The 14,059-nt window shown below is 46.0% G+C and overlaps 1 protein-coding gene across 1 annotated transcript in view; it reads left to right on the plus strand.

Moving 5' to 3' along the window:
* LOC119393957 (chromosome transmission fidelity protein 18 homolog) overlaps nucleotides 1–14,059 on the plus strand; it is an 82,303-nt gene that overhangs the window by 10,634 nt on the left and 57,610 nt on the right. Inside the window, exons 5-8 of the mRNA XM_037661163.2 lie at nucleotides 685–882; nucleotides 4,872–5,021; nucleotides 11,388–11,420; nucleotides 12,124–12,221. Of these exons, the coding sequence (XP_037517091.1) occupies nucleotides 685–882; nucleotides 4,872–5,021; nucleotides 11,388–11,420; nucleotides 12,124–12,221 (479 nt within the window). The remainder of the gene's footprint in view (nucleotides 1–684; nucleotides 883–4,871; nucleotides 5,022–11,387; nucleotides 11,421–12,123; nucleotides 12,222–14,059) is intronic.

Raw genomic sequence — 14,059 nt, forward strand, 5'->3', positions numbered from 1 at the left:
GGGGGTCACATTTGTTGTCTTTACATCTTCATCAACTTTGGGCCATTGCATCTTATTATATATATTCTCTCTTTGCATGTTAATCAGCGAGATCTCGTTTTACGTACACCTCACATATTTATTTGCTTGGTGCTTTTATTTCTGCCATGCTTGGTGTAGCTCACCGTTGTGCCTGTTTCTTTGTTTTTGTCTTTGTTGTATATGACATTTAAAGAATCCAGGTTGTGGTGATCATTTCTTCCTCTGTGGGTGTTTGTGCACAAAATTATGCAGTTTAAGCAGCATAAGATCACAGGGATATTAAGCTGACCCGGGAATAACCTTGAGTATTTGGTATGTTGTTTGCTGCACTTAGAGAAGCATAAGTACTTTTTTTTTTATTGTGCTTTTCTCTTGATATCATGATTGAGTAGGCTTACTGCTGTAGAGCATTTAAAAAAGAAAATTCATGTGCCTCTTATTTGCAAAAGCATGCTGCATCATTTTAATTTAAACACTTACTTTAATGTTGCTTTATCTCTGCATACGGCACTTTGTAGTGCATATCGCTTGCACCTTATTGTTTTGTGTTTACTGAAAAAAACATTTCGAAGAAGTTGTAATACAAGAATTTAGTGCCTTCTTCCATCTCGGTGGCCCTTGCATGTGAGAGGTTAATGCTGAAATTTGATTATTGACTTTCAGCTTGAGAGGCAGAAGCAAGCAGAGGCTGAGCATACTGCCAACATCACTGAAAATCATGAGATGAATTCGCTTCCGGAAGGTGTTGTGGTTGGTGAAAGCGGTGGTGGCCCTGGCTTTGAGGAAGCGTCATCCGGGTTGGCATCACTCTGGGTAGAGAAATATCGTCCATCACACTTCATGGAGCTGCTCAGTGATGATGTGAGTATGCTGCAAATGACTTGTTGCTTCTGCTACACATGAAAAATAGAGATCTCAGGTCGTGAATACATCAGAGTAAGATCACTTAGTTGGTGAGGATCCTCGGAAGACAAAAACTGGTCTGAAACAATGTGTGGTCTCAGTGTTGAGCATTGTGCCAGTTCCTCTGCCATTTTCCCACAAAGCATTGTGGACAGCATAGGCTGTGTTTAAAAGAACGTCCAAATGAGCATCTCAAGGCACTTGTCTGCTGATGTCTTTACACATGTTGCTCAGAAGAGGGTCATTTCTATGTTGACAGGTGTTACGGCACACTGTCACACTGCAATGAGCCACAATCAAGCAGAAGCAAAGGGGAGCATTTATAATTACTTAAAACCTTTAATGTATTATTGTGGTGTGGCAGGGTACCAAATGCATTCTACTAATCGCAAAAATAAACGTTTTTAAAGGAACCATTACGGCATATGGCAGTGCACACCGGGTGAAATGACAAGCACGAAAACAAAAGGACTACACAAGCGCTGATTTTGTTTTCGTGTTCATCGTTTCATCCGGTGTGCGCAGCCATATGCCATCATGGTCGACCAACTAGCCCACAAGTACATTTGAAGGAATCACACTGGCGTTCACATAGCGGTGAGTGTGGATAGAGAAAGGCCTCATTTAGTTCTTCTCGTGATCACGTTTCATTCTGGCACAGTTATGTAGCGAAAGACGTGACACGACATGAATGCGACCGACGTGGCTGTGCCGTTGTCTCGTCACTTTATTACAAGGTTAAGCGGAGCGGTGGCGGCTGCAGGCATGCCGACCGCCAGGAGCGTGAGCGTGTTCTCTCTGGCTCGCGCCTCGTGCTCTTAGCATGAGCTGTGCGAGAGGCGCTGCGCAGTGACTGGAAAATGATGATGATGATGACGCTACAGTTACACAGATACTAAGTGAATACTGGGGGTGTGTCTTGAGCCATAATGGGAATGTACAGTAGACTCCCATTAAGACGAACTCGAAGGGACCGCGGTCATCTGTTCGTCTTATCAGGAGTTCGGCTTATCAGAAGTGCCCCCAAAAAGAGAGATGCTAACATGCCAAGTGCATCCAAATATGTTACTTGAAACACTGAATGCACTAGACTTACAATGTGAGGCAAAAAGACAAGAAAAAGCATTTATTTGGCTCATATAGATAAAGACTATGCCTTCAAGCAGAGTATTTACACGAATCTTACGAGCACCTGATTTCGCGTGTTCAAAAATAAAAATGCTCGTGAAGATATTTGCTACCACATTTTAATGATAAAACTGTAACACGCTCCTATGTTGACGATTAGAAAAAAAGTTAAGAGACAAGCACAATTTTCCTTCAAAGAATATAAAATTTATTGTCCTGGCAGTTCGTTTTCTTCTGTGAGCCTGTTTTGCTGGCTCTAAGATCACTTCTGGATACGCCTCGGTCGCGTGCTGTTGCCTTGACAAAGTAATTATACGCTGAGTTGCTTAAGAAAGTCTGCAAGGTTTTCTTTGAGGTCCGAATATTTTCCCGTTTTCGGCCCGTAGTAACTTTTTCTTATCGACGTGCAGCTGAAGATATCCCATTGGGCTACTCACGGTCACAAGCCTCGCCACGAAAAAGACACGACGCAGCTATATTCACTGTGCAAAATAGCCTTCCTTTGTCGTGCGCTTCCATAATCAAAATGGCTCATCACAATTTGCACTTCACTGGGAACAGATAGAATGCGTACAGGTCCTACGCGAACCAACGCGATTTGAACATGGATTTGACCACAAAATACATGTGCTCGGCCGCCATTGTGTGATGGCGATGACAGTGCACCTGACCCATCTGACGGGTACTCGATTATAATGCACAGACCATTTTTGTTCCTGTTGTCGCTTTTTTTATTTTTTTTTCCCACTCCCCTTGCGTTTGCCCCCTCTGACCACAGCGGAGGGGCCCCAAGCTCTTGTGTTGTTCTGTTCTCCTTTGTACTCCAGCTCGGAAGCCGAAGAAGGGGGGGGGGGATACAAAAGGACGCAATGGCTTGGGGGTCCAAGTTGTAAATCCCCCACTCTTTTTGTTGCTTTCTTTGCTGATAAAGCCCACACCTCCCCCACCCACAGGCTGGGGGTGAGAGGGGATACCGGCTTTATCCGCTGACGCTGACCGGTCTTCTTCGTTTATCTCGCGGGATTTGCTTCGTGTCTTTGCTCCAGGAAGTGCTTTTTTTCATCTTTTTTGCTTTTTCTTGGTCGCCTGAATGCCCCACCAAGACTGCAGTGTTCGTTTCGCAGAATCGCTAGCGTTGTTGATCATCGCGAAAGTTCATCTTAACAGAAGAGTACAGTTGGGCGGTTCGTCTTAAGCGAACTTTTTTTGCATTGAGTCTATGGGAAACCAAACAAATGGTCCCGTGTTGTTTGGTATAAGCGAGAATTTGTCTTAACCGAGTTCGTCTTAACGGGAGTTCACTGTATATGACAGTGCTAGGTTCTGTTGGATAAACATAATCAACAAGCAGTCGCATCTAAAATGTTACTACAGTATGTACGTTTAAAATTTTTAGGCTCAAAGCAAATTCGAAGGGAATAGGGATTTGATCAAATAATTTCGAATCGAATTCGAATAGTATGTGGCAACACACTGCGCACAAACCGGCGCAGCCTCCGCCTCGTCACTATCTAGCCCGGCGTGACACGGCTTCATGCTACACCACGCCTCCGATAAGGGACAGCGCCACCGCAGCGTCACCGGAGGCTTACGTCACCGACGGTGGCTTTAAAACCAAGCTGCCAAGCTCGGAAGTAATCATTCCTTCGCTACCCGACTGAGCGCAGCGTCGGTATGCTCGCCCCGCTGCTGCTACTCCGTTAATAAACAGTTGTTACGTTTTATGTTGGGATGCGTCCTTCCATCGACACGGCATCCCACAAGTATATATGGCATATTTTAAAGAAAAATGAGCATATTTGTCATGACCCAACTAACCTGCACAATGTTTTTTAAAAATTGAAACAAGGCATGTGCAAATTTCATTCTTTTTTTGTTCAAAGGGAAGTGGAAGCAACTATGAATAGTAGCAGGATTTGACTTTCGGTAGAATGCAAGTGGTAACCTGTAAAATATGTTACGTTTTTAAAATTTACTGTACTTAGAGCATATAAGCCGGTATAACAAGCTTTTAAACTTAAAAAATGATAGATCAATGTGAGGGTAATACGTTCATTTAACCTTGGAAGTGGGCTTCGCGGCAGCGCGAATTTCCCCTAGGAAGGTGTCTTCATGGTACAGCACCCGTCCACTGCAGTGAAACCACCTTTACAGGGGTTTACATGCAGTTTATATGTGTCTACTCGTTCATTTCGACGAAATTTAGAAAACTTAAATTCGTTTCGAAGCGAATTCGAATACTGTAATATTCGTTCGAATATTCTAACTGCTCGAATATTCGCACGAGCCTAATATTTAGTAAACAAACCTTCACAGGAAGCTTTGGCTCAGGGTCAACTCTGATTCTTCTATTCAAATATATGTAAAATGGAAAAATGCTTTTATGGGACCATCTCTGGACCAATCTTAGTGAATTTTGTTGCATTTAAGAGATAAAGTCAAGGTTTAGTGATTCTAGGAAATGGAGTTTTCATTTAGGACCTAGAGTCTGTTATCAAGAATGTTTGAAAATTAGTAGGATAGTGATAAAAATAGTAAAAAAAACATACAAAGCTTATGCCTTTGTAGCTCTGTGCCAAAAACGTGTAGTACTACAATTCTGCAAGCTCAACCATTAGTGTCATATATCAGAGTGGTGTATAGTAGTAACCAACAAGAACTAAGTAAGTGCAAGTGCCATGAATAGAAGCTGTAAACTTGGTGATTAAGTGCAGTCATCATACAAAAGCACAATTCGTTCAATGGAGGAGTGATTTCACTAGGACTAACAATATCACTATGAAAGCTTTACTAAAGATTTTAACCTATTTTTCTTTTAGGGTGTCAACCGGACACTGCTGCAATGGCTGAAACTGTGGGACTGCGTTGTGTTTGGCCGACCACCAAAAGCAAAGCCACAAAAAGAGAAGCAAATGGCTGCCAACAACCAGAGCAATTTTGCCAAACGGTACATGCCAGAGGTCAAAGAGGTGAGAGAAAGTGCATATTTGGAAACTGCCTTTCTCATTAGACATGCCAAGTGTTTTTGATCAAATATGTTCATTGCCTTGTATCTTTTGCTTTATAGTTTCACTTCTGTAAATATTGGGGTAATACTGGCACTTTATTTACATTATTTTCCACTGTAGTTGTTTTATTATTTCAGTAACAACCCTTATTTTGTTGTTGCACGACCTTTATCAGTTCATTGCTGTCGAGGTTGGGCTTGAACGCAATGATCTGTAATTATTGAATGAATGAATGAATGAATGAATGAATGAATGAATGAATGAATGAATGAATGAATGTTTATTTGATCTTGAGTACAATTTCAAGAAAGGTACAGGGGCAAAAGGCGAGCAATGCCTGACAAGGGCCCCTGCACCCGCAACATATTAGCACATTATGTTGCATGGTATAATGATAGTTCATTGGCAGTGTACAAAATACGCGCAAAATTGTTATACATTTACATACAGTACATTAAGCCCACAGGACTTAAACAGTATTACTTTGACATACTTTTTTGTGCAACTATTGATTCTTAGTAAATAGATGGCAAATGCTGATAGGTAGCAAATACAACTAAACAGAAATTATGTAAAACAAAAAGATTTACAAGCATTAAAATGCAACAATGAAAGTACAATAAAAAGCAGTTAAAATAAATATATATATATATATATATATATATATATATATATATATGTTAGACACAATATTAATGAGAACTAACAGACAATAACGCCAAGGAAAGTATAGGGGGTGTTATCTGTAGTATTTAGAACATAAATGTGAAGAAAGTAAAGTGGACGAAAAGATGACTTGCCGCCGGCAGGGACCGAACCTGCGACCTTCGAATAACGCGTCCGATGCTCTACCACTGAGCTACGGCGGCGGTCATCCTCCCGTCCACTTTTTGGGGTATATATGTTGATTTAAACGTAGGAGTGTTAGTCAGCGCCAATCGCAGCCATGGCGGTGAGTGTAGAACACTCCTTTTTTGCCTGGTGGCGTCACGTAGCACGTGATCTTTTTTACGAGCTGGCAGCTGACCAATAATCCCTCGCATACTACCTGAAGGCATTAAGTCTGCCAGGACGAGACCCTCGCTATGAATGAAGGAAGGGAGATGATTTTCTAAGGGCTCGTTTATCTTTGTTAGACACAATATTAATGAGAACTAACAGACAATAACGCCAAGGAAAGTATAGGGGGTGTTATCTGTAGTATTTAGAACATAAATGTGAAGAAAGTAAAGTGGACGAAAAGATGACTTGCCGCCGGCAGGGACTGAACCTGCGACCTTCGAATAACGCGTGCTACGTGATGCTACCAGGCAAAAAAGGAGTGTTCTACACTCGCCGCCATGGCTGCGATTGGCGCTGACTAACACTCCTACGTTTAAATCAACATATATACCCCAAAAAGTTAAGAAGTTGAAATACCTCCAGCCACAAATTCTTGGAGGAAACCCGACGTTTCGAGACCGGCTTGGTCTCTTCTTCAGGGGTGACTGTGCTGATCAGGGGGGCTTCGTCGCAGCTTGTTTTTGGCTCTGCCTTTCTCTTTCCCTCACATTCCGGAGGCCGTGCACGTAGATCGGAGGCATTGTTCTGAGGGACCGGTTCACATTCGCAGGTGTGTTCTGGATGTGCCACGACTCGAGTAAGAGCCTCCTTCCCAGATTCCTTTCCGTTTCTATGATGGAAACGCCCTCGAAGTCAATTTTGTGGTCGTGCTTCTCGCATTGCTCTGCAAGGGCACTGCGTTGTATTTCCATCTTTCTGACGTCGTTTTTGTGTTGGCGCATTCTTTCCGGGAAGCACTTACTCTCGCCTATGTAGCTCGCTGGACAGTCAGCACATGACACTTGTAGACCACGCCCTGGTGTTGCTCCCGGGATGGTCGATCTTTCGGCCGCGGTAGTAAGCGAGCGAGCGTTGAGGCCGGCTTGTGAACCACCGTGACCCCAGCTTTCCGAGAACCCTGGCGAGCTGTTCGCTAGTTCCCGGAACATACGGGATGATGACTCGTTGGGCTGGTTTCTTCGATACCATTGTATCCGGTGGGGTGGCCAGCGTGGGAGGAGGGTCACGTGTGTCGTTCGCAGATGCGTCTCCGCGGTGGGGAAGCTGATCTCTCGGCATGCGGCGTGCCACACGGCGGATGAAAGTTGTCGTGTATCCGTTCTTTCTTAACTCGGCCACGACCCTCTCTTCTTCTCTCTTTCTCTCTCCTTTTGATGTGCAAATGGCTCTTGCTCGTGAAAAGAGTGCGGACACCACGGAAGCTTTGTGGGCAGTGGGGTGACTCGAGGTGAAATGCAAATACCTGCCGGTGTGCGTTGGTTTTCTGTACACCGAGAAGGTCATGCGTTCGCCTTGTCGTCGTACTAAAACATCGAGGAACGGTAGCGCTCCGTCTTGTTCTCTTTCCACCGTAAACTGGATTGCTTGGTCGACGGAGTTAAGATGTTCGAGGAAGCTGTCTACCGCTGTTCTCTTTATGATGCAGAAGCAGTCGTCCACATACCTCACAAATACTTTTGGCCTTTCAATAAAGGAACGCAGTGCCGCCTCTTCTACGTGCTCCATTGCGAGGTTCGCAGCTGTAACGGAGACGGCTGCTCCCATCGCGGTCCCGTTGGCCTGTCTGTAGAAGTCCCCGTTGACACTAAAGTATGTTCCCTTGAGGCAGTACTCCAGTAGGCGGCACAGCTCATCGGTGCTCAGGCAGGTTCTTTCACTCAGGAGTTCGTCGTCATTCAAAGCTGCCCGTGCGCAAGACACCGCTAGTGTTATGGGCACGCTGGTGAACAGGGACAAGACGTCGAACGAGACGAGGCACTCATCACTGCTCACGTTCACTTCCTTCATGCGCTCCACGAAGTGGCTGGCGTTGCGTATGTGGGTTGGTGTTTTTCCCACGAGCGGCGCCAGAGTCCGGTGGAGATATTGGGACAGCGCACGGAGTGGAGAAGATGTAAAATCCACGATCGGACGGAGCGGGATGGTGGGCTTATGGATCTTTGGAAGCCCGTAAAATCCTGGTGCAGAGCCGTTCCTGCAGATGAGCTGGAGATAGATGGCTCTTGCCTCTTGGTGTCCTTTGAAGATATCCGCCAGAAGCTTGTTCAGTTCCCTTTGGACTCTTGGTGTGGGGTCTTTCGTCAGCTTTTCATAGGCTGGGCTTTGGAGCAAATCCTGAACTTTGTCGTCGTACGCCTCCCTATCAAGCAGGACCATCGCGTTGCCTTTGTCGGCCGGGAGGATGACAATCTTTTCATCCTTTCGGAGCGCACGGATCGCATTGCTCTCCTCTCTCGACAGGTTGTGCTCACGGTGTTTTCCTATTTTTGATAGTACACCGATGGCCTTGAGACGGATGTTCTCTCGAATTCCACTGTCGAGTCTCCTGATGCCTTCCTCGGCAGCCGCAATGATCTTTGGTAGTGGCGGACACGTCGTGGTCGTGTTAAAATTGTGTCCCTTTGCCAGCACGTCATGCTCGGTCGGGGAGAGTTGTCTGGAGGACAAGTTGACGACGAAATTTTCGTTGACCGGACTGCGGTGGCGTTTTCCTTGAAGCGTCGCAAGCTTGCCTTTGTGAGCTGCTTGTTGCTTCCGAGCTGTTGTTGCAGCCACATCCCGCGCGAATTCTTCCAACGACGGAAAGATGTTGGGCAGTCGATGTTGTAGCTGTTGTCGAAGGAAGAACAGGTCTAATTCCTTCTTCTTGATCACGTTGTGGCACTCATGGATTCGGGCTTTGAGCAGGCGTCGTTCAGCTTGTGCGACGATCTTGTTGCCCTCCGCCGTGTGCACCATGCGTTTAAGTTGAAGGCTTTGCGGTATTGCGTTCATCTCCAGGCAGGTCTTCGAGAAGTCGAGATGAGTTCGATAGGTCGTGATGCCTCGTGCTACGTTCACGTAACGCTTTGCGAGAAGAGCCGCCTCTTGACCAAAGTCAGTGCGTAAAGACTTAAATGTAAACATTTCGACAGAAGTCTGTCTGGCTGGGTGGAAGAATTAAGAAGTTGAAATACCTCCAGCCACAAATTCTTGGAGGAAACCCGACGTTTCGAGACCGGCTTGGTCTCTTCTTCAGGGGTGACTGTGCTGATCAGGATACACGACAGCTTTCATCCGCCGTGTGGCACGCCGCATGCCGAGAGATCAGCTTCCCCACCGCGGAGACGCATCTGCGAACGACACACGTGACCCTCCTCCCACGCTGGCCACCCCACCGGATACAATGGTATCGAAGAAACCAGCCCAACGAGTCATCATCCCGTATGTTCCGGGAACTAGCGAACAGCTCGCCAGGGTTCTCGGAAAAGCTGGGGTCACGGTGGTTCACAAGCCGGCCTCAACGCTCGCTCGCTTACTACCGCGGCCGAAAGATCGACCATCCCGGGAGCAACACCAGGGCGTGGTCTACAAAGTGTCATGTGCTGACTGTCCAGCGAGCTACATAGGCGAGAGTAAGTGCTTCCCGGAAAGAATGCGCCAACACAAAAACGACGTCAGAAAGATGGAAATACAACGCAGTGCCCTTGCAGAGCATTGCGAGAAGCACGACCACAAAATTGACTTCGAGGGCGTTTCCATCATAGAAACGGAAAGGAATCTGGGAAGGAGGCTCTTACTCGAGTCGTGGCACATCCAGAACACACCTGCGAATGTGAACCGGTCCCTCGGAACAATGCCTCCGATCTACGTGCACGGCCTCCGGAACGTGAGGGAAAGAGAAAGGCGGAGCCAAAAACAAGCTGCGACGAAGCCTGCCTGATCAGCACAGTCACCCCTGAAGAAGAGACCAAGCCGGTCTCGAAACGTCGGGTTTCCTCCAAGAATTTGTGGCTGGAGGTATTTCAACTTCTTAATTCTTCCACCCAGCCAGACAGACTTCTGTCGAAATGTTTACATTTAACCCCAAAAAGTGGACGGGAGGATGACCGCCGCCGTAGCTCAGTGGTAGAGCATCGGACGCGTTATTCGAAGGTCGCAGGTTCGGTCCCTGCCGGCGGCAAGTCATCTTTTCGTCCACTTTACTTTCTTCACATTTATGTTCTAAATACTACAGATAACACCCCCTATACTTTCCTTGGCGTTATTGTCTGTTAGTTCTCATTAATATTGTGTCTAACAAAGATAAACGAGCCCTTAGAAAATCATCTCCCTTCCTTCATATATATATATATATATACACACACAAATATATACACTCACACACGTTTTACAGCAATCACTCTCTCAAACGTTGTGCTAGTAACAGTTCCTTCGCTTTATTTTTGAACGCATTCCTAGTCGTATCGAATTCAATACTACCTTCTAGCTTATTAAAAATTGTTTGTACTTGGTAGCTGGTTGTTTGTTTACCATAATTAGTCCTTGTTTTTAGTGTCCGTCTTCTCTTCAGCCTCATATCGTAAGGAACTTCATTTATGTTGTCATGTAGATATAATGCATTAGTGTGTATATGCTGCAGTAGTTTGAAATCATAAAGTTCGTTTGCTCGAAGCATTTGGTATTTTAAAAACAACGGTGACGTGCTTAGTTGATGACATAGTCCCTGATAGTTTTCATAAATGCGCAATATCCTTTTTTGTAGAAGAATAAGCCTGTTGTAGTTAGTTTTTGTGGTGGTACCCCAAACCAATATTGCTGCCTACAGTGAAATTCTTGGCTCCTACTATCACTTACATGTACTAGCATGCTAGGTAAATGAACTGTTTGTGGCTAGCTAGCTAGTTTACTTTGGGACCCATGTCATAATTGGTAGTCTGCAGAGCCTGAGATACCGAACGACTGCTGGCTCCAGGTCTGGTTGATGCTTGCTCAAGTGGTGCGTAGTATTTTATAGTGAGACTTCACATTTGTCTAGACTCCATACACCAGGTGTGCAACTTATCAAGGGGCCTCTGAGACATAATTTTCTCAGCGTTTCTTGAAATCACAAGATTGGAAGCTCTGGTTTGAGGGCTTCCACTCTGGCTTCCCGCCGGCCCTGATGTAGTCGAGGATCCATATTGCGGGGGATGGGGGCGACCTTATAAATGGTACGAGAGTGGTCAGGAATGGGCTTCCGGCAAGCTGCTTCGCGAAGCTGGCCGGTATAGCCGAGGCGTAGGAGCAGGTCGCGGCCTGTTGGTGTTTGCGTAAGCCGCGGCAGCTGCGTGGCATATACGTGTATCATGTTTAGTTGCGGTCGAGGTTACCCACCTGTTCTGTGGTGCACGTAGCGTATATGAACTAGATGTCACTGCATTCATGTATTGTGTGGGCATACTGATATCTGTGGAGACTCACCATGCCGCTGCTGTTCATTTTTTGTTTCTCTTTTTCATGCAGGAATTGGATGAACATAAAAGGCCTCAGCAGAAGGCAAGTTCTTTTTTTTTTCTTTAAAAGGATCCTGAGCCACCCCTGGTGCTTGGTGAAAAAAGACATATATAGCGGAATGCAGACGTAGCTGTGGACAGCTCAGCCAAATCTTGCAGTCGTGCACAGCAAGGAGAGTTCACAAGTGGAGCATGAAGTTGCCACTTTCTGAAGCACCCTCTCTTCATAGAGAAGTCTGTGCTCACTATCTTCGGAGCTGACAACAGCTGCTGTATGGCGTCATACAGCAGATTGCTGCTTTTGCCCGATAGCCTGCATAAATCAAGAGCGGTGTTTGAATCAGATGTGCTTCTTGCCACTGGATGCTGCCACATGCTGGCACCATGCTCTATGGTGTGCTAAAATTACACAGTGTCAACACCAGCTAGTACCGGATTAACGACACTGGGAAAGAATGATCGCGTTTCATGAAGCGTGCACTGACGTAGATTCTTGCCTCCTTGTGACCCCCCCCCCCCCGTGTAGCTTCCAGCGTGCTCGTCGCTGTAAAAGAACAGAGAAAGCGCTGTTTTGCTGTTTTTAGTGAACATTATTGATGACACTTTATGAGCTAGCTCATTTTGCTACTACTCTTGTGCCTTACCATTTTGTTTGTTTTGTGTTTTTTTTTATTACTATACACATATACATGTTTCGAAGGGAAGGCTTGTTCAAATCTGTAATCTTAATCATTTACGTGTTTTAGGTTATTCTTCTTTATGGGCCACCAGGGCTTGGAAAGACAACACTGGCACACGTCATTGCAAGGCATGCCGGCTACAATGTTGTGGAGCTCAATGCCAGGTAGGAGTCACTTAATTTTCTACAGTAATACCTCGTTAACTCGAAGTAGTAAAAACCAGAAAAAATTTCGAGATAAGCAGATTTTCGAGATAAGCAAAGTTGGGCAAATTCCATTGAGAAGTTCAGTTCTATCTAGAAACGTTATCCCTACTGACCAGTTTCTTAACAGGAGCGCCAAACTGGCTCTTTGTAAAGGTTTTGAAGAAAAATAATGACATACCAGCGCTATTAACCAGCTGTGTTTTTCGGCACTGCCTTTTTATTTAGTGCAGAGAGACCGACTAAGGCTGGTCTGCCTCTCAGTAACACTTGCACCTAGCAAAGCTTTCTCGAGTTGCTTAACACATCGCATGTGCCGATCGTCCGCGCCGCTGCACTCAAATTTATTTCGCATCAAGCGAAGCATGTTTCTTGTTTCGGCGGATGTCGTCACCCCTCGAGTAGCTGCGTCGACGCTGCCGCGATCACTGTGCGTGACGCCACGTTGTTTGGCTTAAGAAAATGGTCAAACCAGCCGATGTTGCAGGCTAGGTCAGTTTAGCCCACCGCTAAGTCCAGAGAATCGGCCTTATCTGTCGATGTGACTGGAAGGGGCTCCTCTCGCACGATGCCACACATTCAGCGCCGTTTTGACGTTCGGAAACTTCGAGCCTCGAATCCGTTTCTTTGATTAGGGCTACCTTTCTTTGCAGCATCAGTGACTTGCTTTGCTTTGGTGGCGTTATCCTCACCACATCGCACGGCCGACGAAAAAATCCGCGCGACGTGCCTTGCGTAAATAAAATGCTGAAATCGCATCATCGCATCTCTGACGGTAAACAAAACGTGTACGACCCGAGCTATTTTGCAGGGCCTGCTTATGTGCACGTCTATTCGCAAGTTCCGTCACCTATAGGGGGCGCATAGGGTGATTCAATATGACGCCCACAGAGAGTATCGGTAGAGTGTACTAGAACTGTCGAGTGGCGTGAACGCGCCTCGCTGCCTGATGCCTTCCGCGTCGACCGTAGCGGCGGCGCTGCAGTCGCTCGATACTGAAGGCGCGCAGCGCCGCGCGCAAGAACTGCTGGGCGCGTCGGTGGCACCCGGCTAATCGGCACTATTACTGATGCGGCTTTCGTTGCGTGTCTATCATTATTAAGCGTAGGACTTGTCGTCGTAAGCCATGATGGACGAAACTTCAAAGCTTTTAATGAATGCTTGCTTCATAAATGCCTTTGAGAGATACTGCAAATCAGTTCTTGTAGCCGAAGTGACTGCTGGAAGGTACGAAAAATATAAAAATGAAAATTGGCTGATACCGACTGTGAAGATTTACGATCTCGGTGTAATAGAGCCGAACTCATTGCTGGGCTAGTTACGTTACTGTCAATTAACTAGATGCCGAACGACCGCCAGAAGAAAGAGACAGAGGAAAGAGAAAGGGCGTGCCTTATTCCGATTTCTTTGTTTCAATGCTTTCTTCTGGTGGTAATTCGGCGTCTAGTTTATTCAGAGTAACTGAGCTGCTCTATTGGAATTTAACTGTGCTCAGAAAGCTCTGTGCTCATATTCTGCCAAAAGCATGCCGAACATTTACCGCGCGTTGGCGAAGCTGTGTGTACGGTGCGTATCTTTACAAATGCCCTGTGTAAATGTGACTTTTTCGACATTACGAGGGCGCAAAGGTATGGGATGTCAATGGTAACTCGACCGGTACAAATAATGGTCGTCCTCAGGGGCGTTGCATGGATGTTGTCATTGGCGCCGGGTGGGGAGGTGAGACTTTACTGCCCGTATTTGTGCGTGTAAATATATATATGCACATATACATAAAACATAATATCGCAAGGGTAGAG

This window comes from Rhipicephalus sanguineus, chromosome 1 (genome assembly GCF_013339695.2).
Source record: "Rhipicephalus sanguineus isolate Rsan-2018 chromosome 1, BIME_Rsan_1.4, whole genome shotgun sequence".
Taxonomy (NCBI): domain Eukaryota; kingdom Metazoa; phylum Arthropoda; class Arachnida; order Ixodida; family Ixodidae; genus Rhipicephalus; species Rhipicephalus sanguineus.